Genomic DNA, 24,019 nt, shown 5'->3' on the forward strand with positions numbered 1-24,019 from the left:
TCCACTCTAGCTTCCTTTTCTAGATCAGTGGTTGAAGTTCTTTAGGTTTCTCATCCAGAAATGGTGTGAGGAGCTTCTTCGGTTCTGATTTTTATTTATTTTGGAGAGATACATGGAAGAAACTCTCCTGAGATCCTGAGTATGATTTTGAAGTGTTGATTCAACTTCATCTGGTCTTCGGGTGTTTGAGAGCAGTTAGTGGTGAAGTACGGATGCAGATCTAGAGAAATGGAGGTGTCAAATACTTCTCATGACGATTTTGGAGATGCTAAATTGCCTCCTGGAATCCTATTCGATCCCGACGATGATGTTTTAGTAGTCTACTTTCTGAAGAGGAAAATCTGTCGCCGTCGCCTAAGAGGCAACTTTATTGGTGTGCTTGACGTCTACAACTGGGATCCTGAAGAATTGCCTAGTATTTCTCTCTCCCTTCCCTCTCTTTTCCTTAGAAATCTGAGTTTCTTTTATTTATTTCAGCAACCACATATTCTTCTAGTCTTGATACTATATGAAGGTTAGACTGCTGAGCCTGTTGATTTGACAATTAAACAATGGATAAAATTGATCACATCATTAAGTTTTATCTGTACTTCTTTTGTTCTTGGTAATCCTTTAGTAGGAAAAGAAAGATCCTCAATTGTCATCATTAGTGTTAGAATATGTGTCAAGTTTAGTAATCTCTATTTTATCTTTAAATTTTGTTCCTCCACTTCTCTGTGTTGGTTCTGAGATATTTCTGGATTCTATTTACACCATGGCTAATCAACTGAATTCCCAAATTATTGTAGGTAAATCGGTGTCGAAGACAGGGGATAGGCAGTGGTTCTTCTTCAGCCATAGAGTTAGGAGGCATCGAAATGGAGATCGAAAGAGTAGAAAGACAAAGCATGGTTACTGGAAGGTTACTGGCAATAACCGCGATGTCACTTATAATAATCGCACAGTTGGGGTGAAGAAGAGTCTGGTTTTCTACAAAGGTCGTGCTTCTAGTGGTGAACGCACGAACTGGATGATGAATGAGTACACAATAGCCGAAGAGGAGCTTAAGAGATGCCCGACGGCTACGCAGGTGTGCAGCAACAGTAGCCTGTTTTAAATAGGGTTCCCCAAACCCCAATTTAATTTAGTCTTGTCTCCATAGTCTGAGAACTTCATTTTCTTAAACGTTCCTTTTTGTCTTCTGTTTTCAGGATCCGTATGTGCTTTATAAGGTTTACAAGAAGAGTGGCCGCGGTCCCAAAAATGGTGAGCGGTATGGGGCACCATTCAGAGAAGAGGATTGGACTGATGAGGATGACCCTGTTGATGCAGTGCAGCCGATTAATGTAATCCCCTCTGCTGATAGCTTCATAGTTTTAGACCAAGGTCAGCTGCCAGAGATTGATATAGAAGAGAGTATTGGGCAAATGGTGGATCACTCTACAGTTGATCAACCGCGAATTAATGAAGTCACTCACGCTTTACAACAGGTAGTTCAAGTCACAGTAGTGTTCTTATTACATTTGTGTACTTTAGATCTTCTATTTCTGTTTCTGTTGTTGTAGAGCAAACACTTTAAGAAAAGTGTACTACTTGAACATGACCTAACCCCCATAAGTTAGGCTCGGGCCATTAAACTCATCAAGGTACTAATTGGTACCTTTCTTTTTCACTACTTGTTACAAAGTTTTCTGTTGTTGGCTTTAAGAGAGAAAATCTGAGATTGTGAATACAAACTTTTCTATTACTAAGATGATTGTGGTTCATTACTCCTACTAAAATACTGCTTTTCGCTGGGTGCAAAAGGGAACTTAAATTAACCCTTGGAATCAAGCGTGGCTGAAAAGGGCAATCCTTGCTTGAACATATGCATGTGCTAAAATTTTTGTTACCCTTCTTATTTTCAAATGGTAATGTGGTTTTATTGTAGATCAAAAAAATGATTAATTTGCATTTGTTTGCTGATGCAGGTTGGTGGTAAAGAAGTAACCCTGAATTCTATGGTGGACCCATTACATGGAGAAGCCATTTCTATTGAATCAGGAATAGTTTTGCTTCCTGGTGGTCAGCATTATGTTGCACAGGCTAGCCTTGAGGTCACACTATCAGCTACCTCCAATATGTATTCATGTGACGCTCCCAAGGTCACATCTGCCTCCAATATATCTGAACAGAATCCTTATCCACTGGGAGACGATTTCATTGAAATGAATGATCTCTCGGATTCAGAACCTAGCTTTACAGGAATTGGCAATGCCAGTGAGAACTTACATCCTCAGGAAAGGATTGGATGGGATGAATCTGACCTTTACTTTGATGCTGTGATGTTTCTTAAGGATTTGGGATATGGCACACCCCAGGTTGACATGGCAAGCCAGTTGAATTATCAGATGTCATCCCACACAGATGATACAAATAACGTTAGCGGTGAGCTTTGGACACATGGGCAGAGTTCCTTTGCATCATCTGAATCTGATCAGGTGGTTGTTGCGCCACCAAGTTCAGGTACATCTATCTATCAACAGGTGTTCAATATCAATGCTTTTGTAACCGTCGCTTTTGCTAATACTGGGTATCCTAATGTACCCATCATGTGTAGGTTTTGTATATGCTGGTAGTGCTACAAACATTCCTGTTGAAGCAATACAGAATCAAGGTGGCCATGAGGAAGAACCTCATGATTCTTGCATCAGTTCTAACAAATAGGAAGAGGAGTGTTTGCTGATCAGATGGTTAGATCAGCAATTATGGGTGATTCCTAGTAGTGATAGGATTAGGAGTAAAACAGTAATTTAGAGACAGAAATTAGGGTTTGAAGGTTAAAGAGTAGCAGCCAATCGATGGTCAGAATAGTCTAAAATTTGGATCGAGTATCCCAATTAGGGTTCTTGAGATTCGATCAAAATTTCAGCCAAATCTGACAGTTGCTTTGCTTAATCTCAAAAAGGAAAGTACTACTTATGAATCTCAACTAGAATCGGAATTACAGAACTACAACAGTAGTTACTAGATGAATTGCAAGAATTAGTTACATGGGTACTTGAGTCGATGGAAGGAAGCAAGATAGAATTGCAAGAACAAACAGAAATTAAACACCTGAGCGGTGTTCGATTGGATCAAATTCCAATATCATGTATAAGGGGTTCCTTGATCAAAGCCGAAGGATTCTTCAATGGAGAAGACAGCAACAACAGTAACTTTGACTAGTAAAGTGACTCAAAACAGGACAGTTCTTATAGAACCTAATCCAGCCCAACTAAAAAGTTGAACCACCGGACCGGTTCAATTGATCTTTTTAGTACATTCACATGACAACCCATGTGAAGGACCCACCACAGAACGACAAAACAAAATTCGTTCTGAGACCCTCGTAATCCACAAATGAATAGTACACAACTATTCATGGTTACTATTGTTAGCAGATACTAGTCAAGTTACTGTTTATGACGACCAGTGTAGCATCAGCAACCGACAGGACTGTATATGAATAGTACACAACTATTCAACAGGACATGTATATGAATAGTACACAACTATTCATGGTTACTATTGTCAGCAGATACTAGTCAAGTACTGTTTATGGCGACCACTGTAGCATCAGCAACCACACTGTATATGAATAGTACACAACTATTCGACAGGACACTATATGAATAGTACACAACTATTCATGGTTACTATTGTCAGCAGATACTATTCAAGTTACTGTTTATGGCAACCACTGTAAGCAGAACTATAGCATCAGCAACCGACAGGACACAGTATATGAATAGTAAACAACTATTCATGATTACTATTGTCAGCAGATACTATTCAAGTACTGTTCATGGTGACTATTGGAGCAGTATATGAATAGTAAACAACTATTTATGGTTACTTAGTTTTTGTAATATTGTCAAACAGTCATTCTGTGTAATATTGTCATACAGTCATTCTATTTCCTGTGCCGAAAACAGGAAAACCATCTTGTATTTACTGCTTCTCTACTTTGTTTTAGGTTTTGTTTTTTGTTGGTTATTTGATCCATTTTGTAATAGTGTATATGTTGGTATCAGAGCTTCAGTTCTAGAAGCTCACAGTGTGCTTATGTTTTGTTTTGTATAATTTAAGCTTTGGTTATTCACTAATTGTGCTTTGCCTGAGTCAGTCCCATTTGATTCTTAGTTACAGGTAACTCCTGAATGTATGAATCCTAATCTTTATCTTTATCATTATTTTTTTTTTTTATTCGTTTCTTAAGTAAGAAAATCTTTTTGATTTGGATCAAAACTCATATACTTGTGTGATTCTTTCGTTGTTTGTTCCTTTGTTGCATGTGTGGTGTGTTGTGGAACGTGTAGCCCAAAACAACTTAAAAATAAATTAAGTATAATAAGTTAAGTTTTAATAAAAGTAATCATGTATACAGTCTTAATACCTACAGTTTATGTTCATTAAAGTGGTCTATTACATTGAAAATCCTATGGATCAAAGGCCCAACAGATATATAACTCAACCCAAGACTTATTTTCATTAAAATAAACCTATTTGGATGATCTAACTGCATCAGGAGTAGTGGATATGGTGGACACATAGGTTAGTGGCGTGCATCCTCATTTCCCACAGAGACATCCAATGATGAGTATGCAGAGTCTGATTAGAATACCTCTTCATAATCTTCATTCCCCATTGCTCATGATGGTCAACCACAGGGTGTCATCTTTTTGGATAACATCTTGTCATACCTAGGCCCCAAACAAACATATCCGCTCGGTTCACCAAACAGCTAAAGTTGGTTCACATTTGCATCATTTTCCCTGACTGGATGATCTATATACTAGGTTTGGGTACCTAAGTATCTTCATGATGAGACCTATCAAGCTATTGTGATGGACTTAAGAGTGTTTCTTCAGACATAGTATGACATGCCTCTTTTGTGGTAGATTTGGAGGAAAATTTTCATTGGTGGCAGCAATCTTCCTCATCTTTCAAGCCTTCCTGAAACTCTGTGTTACTGTCATAGAGTTGGAGGAATGGCTTTGTATGAGTCTTTTGAGTTTCACCTTGGTTGTACACTATAGTTATCACACTTGTACACTTGTACACTTGTATACTTGTATGTGTACTTGTAATACTTTGACATTTGACCAATGGTTTTTCTTCATTTATAATGCATATTTTTGTTGTTTTCATTGAATTTAATTTGTTCTAGTAGCAATTATGTGTAACACAATGATGCTTCCGGGTAAAATAACTTAAATTATAGGTCGCAAATAAGAATGATAGATATCTCAAATTAATGGTTGAGTGGCAATTCCATAAACTTTCAGCACAAATAGGACCCTTTGGAAAGGATTAAAGGAGTCTGGGGAAAAACAGTAAATTAAATTTGAGGAAGAGGGATTTTTTGGAAATTAAATTGAAGCGGAAGTAAGATGCAGGAAATCATTTGACATGAGGGGGTTTTATGGAAATAATAGAAGTTGTGCCTTTAACAAAAAATAAGAAGAAGAGAACTCTTCCTCTTCCTCATGATCGAAACCGCTTGGGCAAATGACCAGTCGGTTTTCTTACACGTCAGGCCTCTAATTGACCTGAAGCTTCCGAGCAGACCAACAACTCAAGGACTTGCTGATACCAACTATGCACCACTCCAATTAGAGGTCGAATATCAAAGGAAAAACCTTGCAACTCAGATCTGGCAGTAGAACAGAAACTATATTTAAACTTTGTGGTTGATCTCACAGTAAAAAGATCGCTTGGAATCCAAACCGATCAGTTAAAATCGGTTCGTTCCTAGGTAAGAACCAGTTTTCCAAAATTCAACAAATCAGAGGGTCAGAATCAAAGGACTTTCAAGTTTTATCTCAGTTTCTGAGGGTTACAATCACAACCCAAAAGGCCAAAGCAGAGTATCCATGGTTAAAAAAACCAGAGAATAAAAGAATAACAAAGAAGGAAGAATAGAAAAGATCAAATCTGGGAGGAGGGACCCTGGTCTGAATCTATGAAGAGGAGAAATCAGTACCCACGACAGGCAACCAGCAGGTGAGCCCAATCATCTAATTCAAATCATATCAAATCCAATAACCAGTCAAACAAAGGACTATATGATTTATTTAAAGATTTTTAAACAAGAAACCAAACATATTCATATTGTATAACTGAAGCAGAGTTTGAATCAAACTCCACAACCCATATCCTAGACTCTATCAAAGGAATTAAAAAAAAATTACAAATAAAACTACTTATTTATTCAGTGCGTAACTGCATCACATAGGTAATATTTAAGAATAGCAAGGTACGTCATACATTACCAAACTAACATTTTGAGTGTCTTTTAATAGTCTAAAAATTTTATTATGCTTAGATATGCTTAATTAGGGTTTTCCTATAAGTTTTGAGCCAAATTATGACCATTTGACTATTGAAATGTCTTATCAAATCCATCAGCCAAAACGTTGTAAATGACCGAACTAACATTTTAAGTGTCTTTTAATAGGCTAAAAAAATTTGTTAAGGTAAATTACACATCACTCCTGGTTTTCAAACGTAACTCAGATGACCCCTTGGTTTTTGAAAAAACTCAAATCATCTTTTGGTTTAGACCCCAATATGACAAATTAGTCTCTACGGTTAGTTTTATGTTGTTAAGTGATGATGTCAGCTAGTTAAATAAATTTAAATTCTTAAATTACCCTTGATCAATGTTGAAGATGAAGAGTAATATTGTAAATTTAATTATAATATTTTAATATAACGGTGAAATAGTCATTTCACACCAATAACTAACAGCAGACTAACACCGTTATTGTAAAGGGGACTGATTTGAGTTTTTTTAAAACCAAGGGGTGATCTGAGTTTCAGGGATGACGTGTAATTTATCCAAATTATTATATTTAGATATGCTTAATTAGAATTTTCCTGAAAAGTATGTATTTTCTCAAAAGAAACAACCCTAGACAAACTATAAAAAACTGTAAGACCCCGTTTGTTTGTCGGGGGTTTTGATGGGTGAGATTAAATTAAAGGGGGTGGGAAAGGTGTCCTATTTTCTCCGAAACCTACTAAACTCTCTCTCAAAGACCCATCGGTTTTGTGGACTCTTGCGGGAGCTTGAGGGGAAGTGAGCAACGGTCGTAAATTTGCTCTTCGTCGTCTTCTTCTGCAGTTTTGGAGCGCAGGTGTATTCCGAAGCTTCATTCCTCTTAGAAGATGTTCAGATGGGAAATAGAAGATGGCGAAGCAGAAACAAGCTAGCGAGAATCTCAAGCCCTACTCATTCATCGTCTGGGACCCAAAGATTGTTCACAACAAGAATCCAGAAAAGATTACAATTTTCCTTCTTGATCTCCTCCCTCCTTTCACTTCCATTTACGAGGATAATTAGTGATGGAGTTGCAGCCCTCTCAATCGACGAGTTGTTAAATGAATCCTCCGGTGAACTCTCAGTTCGAGAATCCATGTACGTTGAAAGTAGGAAGAAGAGTAAATTATCTGTTAGCAAGCCAACGACAGAGGTGGCTGTCGCGTAGTGTGGACGAGCTCGGCCATTGCAGGTCCGATCTTGAGAGTAAATTATGTCTCTCTCTTGAACCCAGAAATCGTATGCGGAAATGCCATGATTTCTATTCCTCTTTCACCTGCTTTAGTGTTGAGAATTATTCCACCACTACCCCAATTACCCATGACGATAAGTGGCAGAAAATTGCTGTTTTTTTGGAGTGTGTGATATTGAGATTCGAAATGTTGGCCAAGAATCCAAGAAGTTCTGTGATCTGCAATTATGTTTCTTAAATGCGCCGTGGATGCCTCAAGGTTTCCTAATGAGTTTAGGAAGGAGGCCTATTGGAATTCCTTTTACGCATTATTTGGGGATTAAAATCCTCTCCAATTCCCTAAAAGTGCAGTGTGGTGCAGTTCGGGGTTGAGAGCTCGATACGTACGAACCGGGAGCTTTTGGACTCTAGTGAGCCTCAGGCGGGTGGTCCCAAGAAATTATGCAGCGGCAAAGGTTTGATCACGAGACCTCGCTTCCTGAGGCGGAGTCTCATGTCCCCTCCAAGCCAGTTGCGCTAACCCCTTGGGGTTGAAATTCTAGCACTTTTATTTCAATGAGGCTTCTTGATGTGGGTAATGTTCTATGGTAGATCCTATTTGAAGGGAAAGATGTTGAATAACATTTTCAGTTTTGGAGTGGTACATCCCTTAAATTTACAGGAACTTCGGTGTAATCCACAACCCTCCATCTCTCTCTTAAATTTAACGCCCAACGAATGCACTTCAGTTTTGGAGTGGTACATCCCTTAAATTTACAGGAACTTCGGTGTAATCCACAACCCTCCATCTCTCTTAAATTTAACGCCCAACGAATGCACTTCTCTCTTTTCTCATATGTCAAATATCCCACCCCAACAACAACTGCCTAGCGCAGTTGGTGAGCTGTGGTGCGCTTCATGCCCATGCTCACTAGGAGATATCGAGTTTGAGTCTCCTGGCTGTTACCTTCCCCACTCCTTAGCAATCCCACCCTTTGTTAGCCAAAACGCGTTTAAAATTTCGGGAAAAAATGCTTAAACAGCAAACAACAAGCATTACCGTTTTAAAGTTTAAAACACATCCCATTTTTTAGCTTTTTTAAAAAACTTGAACTTGTTACACAATGGCTTAATTGATCATATTTCTCTCTCCCGAACTCTGATCAACTTAATTCTCTCACCAACGTAAAGATAACTCGAAGGGCTACATTTCTCATGATACCATCTCCAACTCAAGGTCAATGCATAGATCCCGAAAGTGAACTATAAATTGATGCATGTATTGAAAAGGATTTCTAAAGTGATGACTCCCAACTCCAACTAAACATGCATCACTCCATGAGTATGTTGGCTATGTTAACAACAATGACCAACACCATAGCCAAACCAAATTACTCAACTTTGGACATTATGGTGTATGAATTGGGAATTGATATTAGATGATATTAGATGACATGTCTTAGAACTTACAAAGGATTAATTTTGGATGTTCTAGTTGTTTTGAACATTGAAGCATGTATTTCATATAAAAATTACTCAATTTATATGAGAATAGTGCTTTTTTTTTTTGTTCCTTTTTTTGAAATATAAACGTTTAAAATATGTACCGTTTGTTTTTCGTTTTTTACCATTCTCTATTTTTTTTTATTGTTTTATTTGACTATCCGTTTGCAATTTTTTATCGTTTAAAACCCGTACAGTTAAGACTCCATTTTTTTGCACTCCCGTTTTTGCTAACTATGACCCACACAGTGTCCCCTTCTAAACAAACGGGGCTAAAATTTTGAAACAACTCTATTAAGCTCTTAAAAGTCCAACAGCACTGGGCACAGGATGGACCCAGATGCATGGGTGGGTAAAATGACCACCCGCCCCCTGAATGGGCCAAATTATTGTTGTGCACCGCCGCATTCTCATGAGTCAGTATAAACTATAAACACGTATTACCTTGTAAAACATTAGAACTCTTTTTACAACTCCAAATCAAACCACACTGATTATTATTCAAAGGGCTCATGTTCTCTGTGCCGCAGCGCTGACTGCGCCTAGACACATGGGCCTGCCACTCAAGGGGGGGAGGGTGATCATTGTGCCACCCCCATGTGTCTGAGCGCAGTCTGCGCCTCCAGTACAGAGAACATTCTCCCTTATTCAAAAATGGAAAAACTTTTAGTTGAATATTCCCTCTCTTTCTTCTTTTTTCTTATTTCCAAATCAATCAGGAAACATGGAACGCAAAGTCTGATGAATAGAGAAACTTCCCTTGATCTTTTTTTTTTTGGGTAATCAAACTTCCCTTGATCACAGCGAGAATGAAATGCAGGATATATACTGCTAAGCTTGGATGTTTTCGCTCTGCTTCTAGAGAGGAAAACAGGAGAGAGAAAGAGACTCATATATATCGTGTGTAAATTTACGACAATGCCATCAGGTGGTAAATCGTAATCGTAACTATCATAAAATTGTGAAATGACGAAAAGGGACCTGATTCTTACTTTATTGGACAAATTTATACCTTGCTTTTTTAAAGCTCTCTCTGTCACTCTCTCATCGTTAAGCGAGGACACTTCCTTCGGCTTCGAGTCGGAGCCAAGCCCAACTACTCTTCGCGACCTACCTACCTCTTTGGGCTCTGCCCAATTAATCACTCTCTCACTCCCTCACTCTCTCACTCCCTCACTCAGTTGCACTCTCACTCTCGAGTCTTAGCCCTCGGCCCTCTACTTTATTGCTTCCACTTCCACTTCCACTTCCACTTCCACTCTGTCGCCCTTTTTCTGGACCAGTAATTTTAGGTTTCTTGCGGAGGGGGAAAGTGTTTGAAGTTCTTTTTTAGGTTTCTTATCCAAAAATGCTCTCACTCTCGAGTCTTAGCCCTCGGCCCGCTACTTTATTGCTTCCACTTCCACTCTATCTTCCTTTTTCTAGACCAGTAATTTTAGGTGTCTTGCGGGGGGGGGAAAGTGTTTGAAGTTCTTTTTTAGGTTTCTTATCCAAAAATGATGTCAGGATGTTTTGATTTTTATTTATTTTGGAGAGATATATGGAAGAAGATTTTTATTTATTTTGGAGAGATTTATGGATTAAACTCTCCTAAGATCCTGAGTATGATTTCGAAGTTTTCATTCAACTTCATCTGGTCTTCGGGTTTTTGAGAGCAGTTAATGGCGAAGTAGGGGTGGAGATCTAGAGAAATGAAGGTGTCAAATACTTCTCATGACGATATTGGAGATGTTAAATTGCCTCCTGGAGTCCGATTTCATCCCAGCGATGAAGAATTAGTACTCTACTTTCTGAAGGAAAATCTGTCAACTTCGCATAAGAGGCAACTTCATTGGTGAGCTTGACGTTTACAAGTGGGATCCTGAAGAATTGCAAGGTGTTTCTCTCTCCCTTCCCTCTCTTTTCCTTAGACATCTGAGTTTCTTTTATTTATTTCAGCATCCACATATACTTCTAGTCTTGATACTATATGAAAATTAGATTGCTGAGCCTGTTGATTTGACAGTTTACTGTACTTCTTTTGTTCTTTGTAATCCTTTAGTAGGAAAGGAAAGGAAAGATCCTCAATTTTCATCGTTAGTGTTAGAATATGTGTCAAGTTTAGCAATCTCTCTTTTATCTTTAAATTTTGTTCCTCTGCTTCTCTGTGTTGGTTCTGAGACTGTATTCCCAAATTATTGTAGATCAATCGGTGTTGAGGACAAGGGATAGGCAGTGGTTCTTCTTCAGCCATAGAGTTATGAGGTATCCAAATGGAGGTAGAGTGAATAGAGCGACAAGGCATGGGTACTGGAAGGTTACTGGCAATAACCGCGAGGTCACTTCGAATAATCGCACAGTTGGGGTGAAGAAGACGCTGGTTTTCTATAAAGGTCGTGCTTCTAGTGGTGAACGCACGGACTGGGTGATGCATGAGTACACAATAGCCGAAGAGGAGCTTAAGAGATGCCGGACCACGGAGGTGTGCAGCAACAGTAGCCTGATTTAAATAGGGTTCCCTAATCCCCAACTTAATTCAGTCTTGTCTCCATAGCTTTGAGAACTTCATGTTCTTTAACTTTCCTTTTTGTTTTCTGTATTCAGGATTATGTGCTTTATAAGGTTTACGAGAAGAGTGGCCGTGGTCCCAAAAATGGTGAGCAGTATGGGGCACCATTCAGAGAAGAGGAATGGGCTGATGAGGATGATCCTGTTGATGCGGTGCAGCCGATTAATGTAATCCCTTCTGCTGATAGCTTCATAGTTTTAGACCAAGGCCAGCTGCCAGAGATTGATATAGAAGACATTATTGGGCAAATCGTGGATCACCCCACAGTTGATCAACTGCGAATCAATGAGTTCACTCACAGTTTACAGGTAGTTCAAGTCACAAGTGTTCAACTGCCAAATGTGGTGTGTGTTTATTACATTTGTGTACTTTGGATCTTCTATTTCTGTTACTCTTGTTGTAGAGGAAAGAGTGTTAAGAAAAGTTTACCACTTGAACATGACCTAACCCCCATGAGTTAGGCTCGGGCCATTAAAATTATCTAGGTACTAATTGCTACCTTTCTTCTTCACTCACTTATTACAAAGTTTTCTTCTGTTGTTGGCTTAAGAGAGAAAATCTGAGATTGTGAATACAAACTTTTCTATTACTAAGATAAGATGATTGTCGTTCATTAATTCTAATGAAGTAATGATTTTTACTGGGTGTAAAAGGGGACTTAATTTAACCCTTGGAATCAAGTGTGATTGAAAAGGGCATCCTTGTTTGAATATATGCATGTGCTAAATTTTTTGTTTGCCTTCTTATTTTTCAAATGGTAATGTGATTTTTATTATAGATCATATAAATGATTAATTTGTGTTTGTTTGTTGATGCAGGTTGGAGGCAAAGAAGAAACCCTGAGTGCTATGGTGGACCCATCACTTGGAGAAGCCGTTTTTATTGAACCAAGATTAGTTTTGCATCCTGGTGGTCAGCATTCTGTTGCACAGGCTAGCTTTGAGGTCACACTGTCAGCTACCTCTAATATGTATTCATGTGATGCTCCCAAGGTCACATCTGCCCCCAATATTTCTGAACACAATCATTATGCAGTGGAGGAGGATTTCCTAGAAATTAATGATCTCTTGGATCCAGAACCTAGCTTTCCAGAAATGGGGAATGCCGGTGAGAACTTACATCTTCAGGAAATGATTGGATGGGATGAACCTGACCTTCACTTTGATGCTGTTATGTTTCTTAAGGATTTGGGACATGGCACACTCCAGGTTGACATGGCAAGCCAGTTGAATTATCAGATGTCATCCCACACAGACGATACAAATAACGTTAGCGGTGAGCTTTGGACACATGACCAGAGATCCAGCATATTTGTATCATCTGAATCTGATCAGGTGGTTTTTGCACCACCAAGTTCAGGTACATCTATCTATCAACAAGTGTTCAATACCAATGCTTTTGGAGCCGTCACTTTTGCTAATACTGGGTATCCTAATGTACCCATCATGTGTAGGTTTTGTATATGCAGGTAGTGCTACAATCATTCCTATTGAAGCAAGACAGAATCAAGTTGGCAATGAGGGAGAACCTCAAGATTCTTGGATCAGTTTTAGCAAATAGAAAGAGGAATGTTCGCTGAAAATCTGACCTCAAATCGGATGGTTAGAGCAGCAATTATGGATATTCCTAGTGGTAATAGTGTTAGGGGTAAAACAGAAATTTAGGGACAAAAATTAGGGTTTGATGGTTAAAGATAGGTTGATGGATTCAGAGATGAAAATAACATATAATCAATAGTTAAATCAGGTCAGCAAATCTGATATCAGATAGGGTTCGAATGGAGGGCAAAATAGAGATTTCACAATAGCGGCCAATCGGCTGGTCAGAATAATCTAAAATTTGGATATAATTCCCCAATTTCTACCAAAATATATATATATATATATATATATATATATATATATATATATATATATAATTAATTTCCCAGTTAGGGATATTGATATTCAATCAAAATTTCAGCCAAATTTTATGATTGGTTTGCATAATCTTAAAAAAGCTGTTATGTAATCTCAACTATAACCAGAATTTCAGAACCAGAACAATATGTAATAGAAGATGAATTGCAGGAAATTAATTACCTCAGTACTTGAGTATAAGGAAGGAAAGAAAGAATAGCAAGATCAAACAGAACTTAAACACCCAGGCTTTACATTGTAAGGTGGTTCGATTTGATCAAACACCAACCTAAACCTTGATCTCACACAAGGGGTAATAAAGGAACCAGGCTTAAAACAGGAGAGGACTTATAGAATCCTAATCCAGCCCAATTAATGGAAACAGGCTTAAAACAGGAGAGGACTTATTGAATCCTAATCCAGCCCAATTAAAACACTTAATATCAATTATTGGCAACATAAATTGAACCACATAGAACTGGTTTAATTGGACCAACCCAAAAGTCTTAATAAATGCAATCTTGCTTGCATACTTAATACCCATAGCTTAGGCTCATTAAAGTGGTCTATTACATTGAAAATCCCATAGACTAAAAGCCCCACACATATATAACCCAACCCAATGTTTATTTCCACTAAAATAAGCCTATTTAGGTGATCTAACTGCATCAGTAGTGGATATGGTGGGACACACGAGTCAGTGACGTGTACCTCATTTCCCACAGAGACATCCAATGTTGGGTATGGAGGGTCTGATTAGAATACCTCTTCATCATCTTCATTCCCCATTGTTCATGATGGTCAGTCACCAAGCAGCTACAGTGGATTCACATTTGCATCTTCTTCTCGATTCAATGATCTATATTCTAGCTTGGGTACTTATAGCATCTTGATGATGAGACCCTATTAGGCTATTGTGATGGACTTTGAGTGTTTCTTCAAACATGGTATGACATGCCTTTTTGTGATAGATTCGGAGGAAAAGTTTCATTGGCGGCAGCAGTCTTCCTCATCTTTTGAGCCTTCCTAAAACTTGGAGGAACGGCTTAGTAGCAGTCTTTTGAGTTTCACCTTGGTTGTATACTTATAGTTGTCACACTTGTATACTTGTATGTGTACCTTTAATACTTTGACACTTTACAAACAATGGTTTTCTTCGTTTAGTATGCATATTTTAGTTGTTTTCGTTGAATTTTATTTGCTCGATTTGTAATGGTTGAGTGGCAATTCTGTTAACTTTCAGCACAATTAGGTCCCTTTGGAAAGGATTAAAGGAGCACTGGGGAAAAACAGTAGATAAAATTTGAAGAAGAAGAAGAATTTTCTGGGAATTAAATTGAAGTGGGAATAAGATACAAGAACTCTATTGACATGAGGGGCTTTATGGAAATAACAGAACTTGTGCCTTTTAACAAAAAATAAGAAGAGAACTCTTTCTTTTCCTCATGATAGAATATGCTAGGGTAAAGGATCAGTCAGTTTCAAAGTGAGTGAACTCACTTGTAGGGCCTCTCATTGACCTGAAATTTCCAAGGAGACCAACAACATAAGGACTTTGCTGATTCCAACTAAGCACCAGTCCAATTAGTGGTCGAAGATCAAAGGAAAAACCCTGCAATTCAGATCTGGCAGTAGAACAGAAATCAGATCCAAACTTTGTGCTTGATCTCACAGTAAAAAGATCGATTGGAACCCAAACCAGTCAGTTAAAATCAGTTCCTAGGCAAGAACAGCCCATCAAAATTCAAACTCAGATGATCAGATTCGAAGGACTTTCGACTCAGTTACTGAGGGTTACAGTTACTGACCAAAACACATTATCAACATGGTTAAAAAAAATATGAGAAGAAGAATTAGATAAGATCAAACCTGGGAGGAGGGACCCTAGTCTGAATCGATTAAGAGGATAAATCAGTACTCATGAAATCGTCAAATTCAAGTCCAATAATCTGTCAAACGATGTTCTATATGCATCTATTTAAAGATTTGTGAACAAGAAACCAAACATATGCAGATTCTATAATTGAGGTAGAGTTTGAATCAAACTCCATAACGCTTACGACTCTATCAAAGGAATTAAAAAAAAAATTACAAATAGAACAAATCCTAATTTATCCAGTGTGTAACTACATCACATAGGTTATGCCATACACTATCAACCTAGGTATGAGATTAAACAAGCATTTTGAGTGTGTTTTTTAACAATCTAAAGATTTTATTATGTTTAAGAGGCGCTTAATTAGAGTTTTCTTGAGGTTTCATGCCAAAATATGGTCATTTGACCATTAAAATGCACTGTCAAATCCATCAGCCAAAACACTGCAGGTTTAGGTTGAAACCAAAATTTCAAACCTTAATGAGATTTCACTGAGATATTCTGTTAACAACTGGATTGAAAACTTATTCCCCTGCCTACCAAAAAACACAGGTCATGTCTTCCTTGAATGGACAATGCTGATTCCAAAAACGAAGATGAAGTATGTCTTTTCTCAAAAGAAACAACCCCCCACACAATAAAAAACCATAAAAGTTTTGAAACAACTCTATTGAACTCTTAAAAGTCCAACAAAAGCTAATAAAAATTCAACATTTAAAAGAATCATACCATATTATAGTGTAGGATGATGCAAGTTATGTATCAAATGCAAAATTAAGTTGGTCCCTCATGAATCAGTATAAACAACACTTATTACCTTGTAAAACATTAAAACTCCAAATCAAGTCACACTGATTATTATTTGAAAAAGGAAAAACTTTGAGTTGAATATTCCCTTCTCTTTCTTCTTTTTTCTTATTTCCAAACCATTATAGGAAAATCTAATCAGAAAGAATGGCAAACAGTGGAGGAAATCAGTAAAACTAGCTGAGAAAAAAAGTTTTTTTTAAAAAAAAAAACATGATCAGATAATCCAAAAGTTGTGAAAATCTAATGAAGAAGGGTCTCTTTCAAGGTCTCTTTGCGGCAGCCAGGTTGGGGTTCTCAGTTAAGGTAGTTTGGACTGATTCTCGCGCTTTGAAACAGCTGTGTGGCCATGGTTCTTCTCTCTTTTGGTTTTTGTTTATAACTCCTTTTTTTCATGGTGAAGTTTTATGTATTTCATCTGATAGCCATGTAGTTAATCTGTTTAAGTCTGGCATTGAAGGCTCTGAACGATAGGTTAAGAACCAATCAGGTTTTCGCACTTGTCTCTTGGGCTTCAGACTTGTTGACTCAGCATTCTCATCTTCAGGTTCCATATTCTGTGCTTGGGTTTCAGCTCCTCGACCTCTGCAGCCATTGATGATGTTCTCCTGTGCTTAATTAGTTACAAATTGTGGTTCGTGAAAAGAATCAAACACATACCTCATCATATTTAGACAGAGATCATGTGGAAATTTCAAAAAGCCAACTATTAAAGGGGTGCTGTTCTGCCACAAATGTGTAACAGGAGAGTTGATCCTGAGACCTCCTAGGGTAGGGGCATGCACACTTTACTGGCAAGCTACTGGACCAATTGACCAAACAGGTGTTCACATGAAAAGGGACCTGATTCGTAATAATTATCGACAAAATCATACTCTTTAAAGGGAAAATTTCAATCACTCCCCTATTCTTATTCTATATCTATTCAAATTCCCCTAAAAAAATATGTTCACTGTTTTTTTCTTCTCCTTCTAATTGAAAATCCCTAAATTACCCCTACCATCTCCTCTTACTATACGACTCCTGCACTCTAACTTTAACGCATAGAAGGAAATGTAGCCTTCCTCTAACTTCGCCACACTTTCTCTCCGGCATAAAAGGAAATGTAACCCTCTCACTCCTCTCGGACAAAAAGTTGCTGTTACAAGGCTGGCAGCGGAGGAAATGAAATTTTAAAAAATATTTTAGAAAATGTTAAAACCTAGGAGGTTATTTGTCAATCCAAAGGAAAAGTGAACTATACCATTTCCTTGACTGCTAGCTAGCCTGACTGCTGGGAACATCCTGCCTTTACAAATTTTTTTCCTTCTTTTTTTTTTTTTCTCTCTCTCTCTCCTAAAAATTAAAGGTCAAAGTTCACCCGAGTTGACATCGTTGACATTGTAGAAAGAGATAAAAGAGAGTGGACATAATCGAATCTTGTATTCCCTAGCATGCTTGGAAGCCTGACATTATAGAAATGATAAAACGGAGTTTCCAGCAGCGAGTCCGTTGTATCCCAATGCAGACAAGCCTGCATTACAAAACCAAACAAAAATTCAAAACGACTCTTGGAGTTTTAAAGGATTGAAACGCAACTATAAAAGGTGTGGCCTTCCAGCAAATAATCACTCTTCTCTCTCCTCTCATCTCTCCCTCTCTACCAAAGTCCAAATTACAAACTACAAATCCAATTACACTTTAATTAACCAACCATGGCTCTTCTCTCTCTCTCTCTCTCTATTTCTTGCTCTTATCTACTCTGCTTCTTCTTCTTCTACTCCTTGTTTCACTGTCCTATGCGAAACAGTGCTTCCACCCCATCGCTCTTTGCCCTTCCAGTCTCAAAAGATTCTCCCACACTACAATTACTCACCAGTATCAATAAGAAGATTCCACTTGTGTCCGTCATGTGGGTTGATTGCGAACACGGCTACAACTCGTCCTCCAACCGCCCCTGCCCGTTGCAACCCCACCAGTGCTCACTCTCTAAGTTCAATAGGTGCAGCGAATGGTACTCTGCAACAACAACAACAGATGCAGTGCCATCATAGACAACAGTCCAACCCTGGTGAAAATTATCTCCTCTAGTTTCCTGTCCGGCCCAGTTTCCTAGTTCCTCTAATAGGGGGTGGTGGACCTCACCCATGCAGAGTGTTCGGGCAGGGGTAAGGTGGTCATTCCAAACCCCCATGTTAGAAAAACTAGGAATTGAGCCGGGCAGGGAATTGGAGGAGATAAAAATCCCCAACCCTGGTCGGTCGTGAGAGTATCCCAATTCCTTTGCACTGGATCTCATTGCCCTCTCAATTCTTTGCAGCTTCGAATTCCATGGATACACTCTCAGACGATTCAAAACAATCACAGGAAAAATAATAGAAAGAGAGGGGGGGAGGCGACCAAGTATGGGGTTCTACAAATCCAAATACTCAAAGCCATCATGGAAACTTTTTGTTAGCGTTGCTAGGTTTTGTTTTTTGTTGTGTTTTATTTCCAGGCCAATGAATTCAACATAGTGGGGTAGGGTTGAAGATGGGTAGGGGTGAGAGGTGGCCGAGGACAGAGGTAGGAGTGCGGTGGGAGTAAGAGGGTTAATTGAATACAAAACATGAGGCAATATGGAGTTATGGACTACTTCTGTTATTTGAGGGGAAAAAATGATAAGTCGGTTGCATTATTGTAATAACATCATTGAATGTATGTAGCATGAGTTAGAGAATTTTTATTTTTATTTTTTTTTGGTTTGGACTACTTGGAACCGTTTAGGAATTTGAACTAGCTCACTCGTTAGTTAACGGTCATGGATCTCAGATTGGAAATCGATTAACTTATTGGTTTGGTTATGGTCTTGAACTATTTATGACCGGAACTGTTAAGGAACGAGACCAATTGACACCCCTAGGTGGGAGGGAGGGTTGGGGTTTGTTGGAGGGTACCTATAGGAAAGGGGTGCCGCCGGAGGAGGTTGTGGGACAATGGGAAAAGAAGGGGAGGGGAATAAGGGTAATTTAGGGTTTTGGAATTAGCAGTGGAAAAGAAAGGTGAAATTTTGTTTTCATCCAGAATCAAAAATGAAAATTTAAGTACACCCCTTAAGTACCACATGGGGTGTGTGAGTGTGGTATATGTTTGTTCATATTCGTCATTCTACGGTTCTAAAAGTCGGTTAATTTTTTGGGTTTGGTGTGTGATTTGTGAGACTACGCTTTCATGCAAAACAAATTTTAAAAATTTAAGTAATAAATGAAAGATAAGGATTAGTAGATATTTTCCCTATTTTAAAGCTCTTGCTCGTCGATAGGCGAGGAAACTTCCTTGGAGTTGCAGCCCAGCCCAATTTTTCCTCCCTTCCTACCTCTCTGGGCTTTGACCAACCATTGCTCTCGACCCTCGGCTCTCTATTTTAGGGCTTCGATTCTATCTTCCAATTCGATTTGATCAGGAAATTTTTAGGGATTTTGCAGAAGGGGAAAGTTGAAGTTATCTAGGCTGCTTTTTTTTATCAAGAAATGATGTGAGGGGGTTCTTCGGTTCTAATTATTATTGGAGAGATGGAAGAAACTCTCCTGAGATCCTGAGTTTGATTTCTCGTGTTGATTCTACTTCATCTGGTTATCGGGTTTTTTGAGTGCAGTTAGTGGTGAAGTAGGGTTGCAGATCTAGAGAAATGAAGGTGAAAAATACCTCTAATGACGATTTTGGGGAGATTAAATGGCCTCCTGGATTCCGATTTCATCCCAACGATGACGAATTAGTACTCTACTATCTGAAGAGGAAAATCTGTGGCCGTCGCCTAAAAGACAACGTCATTGGAGAGCTTGACGTTTACAAGAGGGATCCTGAAGAATTGCCTGGTATTTCTCTTTCCCTTCCCTTTATTTCCTTTAGAAATCTCAGTTTCTTTCTTCTGTCTCAGCATCTACTTATACTTTCTGTCTTGATCATATGAAGATTAGTTTGCTGAGCCTATTGATTTGACCTTAAATAAAAATGGATCAGATTGATCACAGCTTTAAGTTTCTCTCTATTCCTTTTGTTCTTTATAATCGTTTAGTTCGAAAAATCCTCGATTCTCATCATTAGTGGTAGAATATGTATCGGGTTTAGCAATCTTTCTTTTATGTATGTATGTATGTATATATATTTTTTTCATGCTCTGCTTTTCTGTGTTGGTTCTGAGCTTTTCCTGGATTCAATTTACACTTATGGCTGATCAACTGTTTTCTCTGATTATTGTAGGTCAATCGGTGTTGAAGACAGGAGATAGGCAGTGGTTCTTCTTCAGCCATAGAGATAGGAGGTATCCAAATGGGGGTAGAGTGAATAGAGCGACAAGGCAGGGGTACTGGAAGGCAACTGGCAAGGACCGCAATGTCACTTGGAATAATCGCACAGTTGGGGTGAAGAAGACGCTTGTTTTCTACAAAGGTCGTGCTCCTAGTGGTGAACGCACCGACTGGGTGATGCATGAGTACACCATGGCCGAAGAGGAGCTTAGGAGATGCCCGACCCCGCAGGTGTGCAGAAACAGTAGCGTGTTTTAAATAGTGTTCCCCAACCCCCAATTTAATTTGGTCGTGTCTCCGTAGTTTTCACATCTTCATGTTCTTAAACTTTCATTTCTGTCTTCTGTTTTCAGGATCCCTATGTACTTTATAAGGTTTACAAGAAGAGTGGCCCTGGTCCCAAAAATGGTGAGCAGTATGGGGCAACATTCAGGGAAGAGGAATGGGCAGACGAGGATGACCCTGTTGATGCAGTGCAGCCGATTAATGCTGTCCCTCCTGCTGATAGATGCTTAGTTTATCACCAAAGCCAGCCGCCAGAGAATGATATGGAAGAAATTTTTGGGCAAATTGTTGATGACCTCATAGTTGATCAGCCGCGAATCAATGAATTCAGTCACGGTTTACACCAGGTAGTTCAAGTCACAAGTCTTCCAATGCCAAATGTGGTGTGTGCTTATTACATTTGTGTACCTTGGATCTTCTCTTTCTGTTACTCTTGTTGTAGAGCAAACAGTTTAAGAAAAGTGTACTACTTGAACATGACCTGACCCCATGAGTGAGTCTCGGGCCATTAAAATTTCAAGGTACTAATTGGTGCCTTTCTTTTTCACTCACTTTTTACAATGTTTTCTTCTGCTGGCTTAAGAGAGAAAATCTGAGATTTTGTGATTACAAACTCTTCTATTATTAAGATGATTGTGGTTCATTAATTTTACTGAAATACTGCTTTTTACTGGGTGCAAAAGGGAACTTAATTTAACCCTTAGAATAAGTGTGGTTGAAAAGGGCTTCCTTGCTTGAACATATCATGTGCCAATATTTTTGTTAGCCTTCTTGTTTTTCAAATGGTAATGTGGTTTTTATTGTAGATCATAAAAATAGTTAATTTGCATTTGTTTGTTGGTGCAGGTTGGAAGTGAAGAAGAAGCCCTGAGTACTATGGTTGACCCATCATTTGGTGAAGCCATCTCTATTGAACCAAGAATAGTTTTGCATCCTGGTGGTCAGCATTCTGTTGCACAGGCTAGCTTTGAGGTCACGCTGTCAGCTACTTCTAATATGTATTCATGTGACGCATCCGAGGTCACATCTGCCCCCGCTATTTCTGAACAGGATCCGTATGCAGTGGTGGAGGATTTCCTAGAAATTAATGATCTCTTGGATCCAGAACCTAGCTTTCCAGAAATGGGGAATGCCAGTGAGACCTTGAATCTTCAGAAAATGATTGAATGGGATGAACCTGACCTTTACTTTGATGCTGCAATGTTTCTCAAGGACTTGGGACATGGGACACTCCCTGGTGACATGGCAAGCCAGTCAAATTATCTGCTGTCATCCCACACAGATGATACAAATAACGTAAGCAGTGAGCTTTGGACACATGAGCAGAGATCCAGCATATTTGCATCACCTGGATCCGATGAGGTGGTTGTTGCACAACCAATTTCAGGTACATCTATCAACATGTCTTCAATATCAATGCTTTTGTAGCTGTCACTTTTGCTAATATTGGGTATCGTGATGTACCCATCATGTGTAGGTTTTGTATATGCCGGTAGTTCTACAAACATTCTTCTTGAAGCAAGACAGAATCAAGTTGGCAATGAGGCACAACCTCAAGATTCATGGATCAGTTCTAAACTCTGGGGCCTTTTGGAATCAATACCAACTACTCCTGCATCTGCCTCAGAGAGTGCTTTGATAAATCGGGCTTTTGATCGAATGTCGAGCTTTGGTAGGGTGCGAATCAATCCCGGTAGCATGGTTGCTGCGTCTGCAGGAGAGGGCACATCCATTGTAAGGAGGACAAGTAGGATTTTCGGCTTCCTTTCATTCCTTGGGAAGATGAGAACAGCTGTGTTATTGGTGTTGATGCTTAGTGTAGCTGTGAAAATCTTCTCGACTTTCTTTGGGAGGTTCGTCCCATCGTAAATATGTAAAGAAAGGGGAAGTTTCTTGTCTCTTTCCAGGGGTTCTTTACTGGAGGATAAGAAAACCCAAGTGCATAAGGTCTGAAAATAAAGTATTTGAACATAGAGTTGAGTTCAAACAAAATGATTGTGTTGGTTCAGCAACTAGTTTGCCTCCTTTAACTTTGACCAGGGAAGGAAGCTGCTTGCTTCTTAGGAAAACCACAAATTTGTACCTCTGAGGTAGGGTTTGGTTGTTTCCAATGGGAAAAAAAAGGAAAAGAAATGTTCTCAGAAGAATGTGTTAGTCTGCTTGTATCTGAAATTCTGAGTAGAAAAAGGAGAATTACAGGTGGTAAGCATCGCATTTGTTTTACTATTTCCGTCTTATTGTGTTCCTTGTTTATCAGTATTTTGTTTTTTTCTACAATCTTTACATGCACTGAACTTCTACTATGGAGATTTCAGTGAGAAAAATATATATCAGCCATGGGTCAAGTTTTGTCATTCTTCTCTTCTTCTACTGGAATGGGGAATACAGGTTGGTTCTTATTCAAGGAGAATGTACCAACTGTTAGGTATCCCAAGAAGGTCCTATGCTTTTAACTGTACCATTCCAAATAATTGACCAGTGTTATACAATTTGTTATGAATCTCACCATTGTTGCAGACATTTATGGAATGAGGATAAAGGACAGAAAGTTCAATTAAAGAATATTTAATGGTGCAGCAACAAGGAATTTGTCAACGAACATATGGTGTACGGGCGGGATGGTCTACTGGTGGGATATGTTTGGTGAACTTGAGCTGGGCCTATCTGAGGTGGATGGAGCATAGCCTGCAATTCCAGAGGGGCCTAAAAAGTATGTATGCTTGGGATTAGCCCATCAAGTACCCAAAAGAAGGAAGTAAATAAGAGAAAATGGCCCAGTGGGAGAGTGTTTAATTGCCCTAGGATGGTGGCTGACCCTTCAGTTTCAGTTTCTGGTGTAGGAAAGCTTTCCCCAAAGAAAAATATCTATCTCCAGCCCGTGAAGATGGGGCCATGGATGTTTTGTGAGGGTGGGTTCGTAGCCTGATCTGCAAGGAGAGAAGAGGATTGATGGATAAAAGAGCATTCATGAAATTTAGGCCCACTTTAGTTGGGAGTGAAGTAAAATTGAAATAGTAACATAATGGAAAAAGTATTGTACCAACTTCTCTTGGCAACAAACTCAATTAGCTTCAGGTGTATCTTTTCTCCTTTCAAATATCAAAATAAAGGAAACTTTGCAAGTGGGAAACAAAGAGTCTTACTAATGTGTGTGTTTGTGAGAGAGAGAGAGAGAGAGAGAGAGAGAGACCTAACATCATAAGAAGCCTACCGATCATATTTTCACCATTGCTGTGAGACCCCAAGGCCCATTGTTATTGGAGTCTTAATGCTACTCCATTAAGTTTCTCGTGACACTAGCAAGCCCCCCCTCCCCCACTCCCACCCAAAAGAAAAAAAAG

General features: G+C 38.9%; 2 protein-coding genes across 3 annotated transcripts; both read left to right on the forward strand.

Moving 5' to 3' along the window:
- Positions 1 to 137: 137 nt before the first annotated feature.
- Positions 138 to 22,912, forward strand: LOC122660435 (NAC domain-containing protein 17-like). 2 transcript variants are annotated; one of them, XM_043855753.1, is made up of 6 exons: positions 138 to 173; positions 19,737 to 19,961; positions 20,347 to 20,624; positions 20,747 to 21,025; positions 21,525 to 22,065; positions 22,156 to 22,912. In XM_043855753.1, the coding sequence occupies exons 2-6, from the start codon at positions 19,775 to 19,777 to the stop codon at positions 22,545 to 22,547; spliced, it is 1,677 nt and encodes a 558-aa protein (XP_043711688.1). In that variant the 5' UTR covers positions 138 to 173; positions 19,737 to 19,774; the 3' UTR covers positions 22,548 to 22,912. The 2 variants fall into 2 exon arrangements, with proteins under 2 accessions (XP_043711688.1, XP_043711683.1); XM_043855748.1 differs by lacking the exon at positions 138 to 173 and having other exon boundaries at positions 19,623 to 19,961.
- LOC122644161 (NAC domain-containing protein 17-like) lies at positions 229 to 13,169 on the forward strand. Its single transcript, XM_043837778.1, has 5 exons — positions 229 to 415; positions 789 to 1,069; positions 1,191 to 1,469; positions 12,366 to 12,906; positions 13,001 to 13,169. Exons 1-5 carry the CDS (start codon positions 229 to 231, stop codon positions 13,105 to 13,107), a joined length of 1,395 nt encoding a protein of 464 aa, XP_043693713.1. The 3' UTR covers positions 13,108 to 13,169.
- Positions 22,913 to 24,019: the final 1,107 nt, after the last annotated feature.

This window comes from Telopea speciosissima, chromosome 1 (assembly GCF_018873765.1).
Source record: "Telopea speciosissima isolate NSW1024214 ecotype Mountain lineage chromosome 1, Tspe_v1, whole genome shotgun sequence".
Lineage (NCBI taxonomy): Eukaryota > Viridiplantae > Streptophyta > Magnoliopsida > Proteales > Proteaceae > Telopea > Telopea speciosissima.

Excerpts from the sequence above, each read along its gene's own strand:
- LOC122660435 (XM_043855753.1), top strand. The coding sequence starts at position 19,775 with ATGAAGGTGAAAAATACCTCTAATGACGATTTTGGGGAGATTAAATGG. Across the intron at positions 20,625-20,746 it reads GGAGATGCCCGACCCCGCAG|GATCCCTATGTACTTTATAA; the intron begins GTGTGCAGAAAC and ends TTCTGTTTTCAG. Across the intron at positions 21,026-21,524 it reads TCAGTCACGGTTTACACCAG|GTTGGAAGTGAAGAAGAAGC; the intron begins GTAGTTCAAGTC and ends TTGTTGGTGCAG.
- LOC122644161 (XM_043837778.1), top strand. The coding sequence starts at position 229 with ATGGAGGTGTCAAATACTTCTCATGACGATTTTGGAGATGCTAAATTG. Across the intron at positions 416-788 it reads GGATCCTGAAGAATTGCCTA|GTAAATCGGTGTCGAAGACA; the intron begins GTATTTCTCTCT and ends AAATTATTGTAG. Across the intron at positions 1,470-12,365 it reads TCACTCACGCTTTACAACAG|GTTGGAGGCAAAGAAGAAAC; the intron begins GTAGTTCAAGTC and ends TTGTTGATGCAG.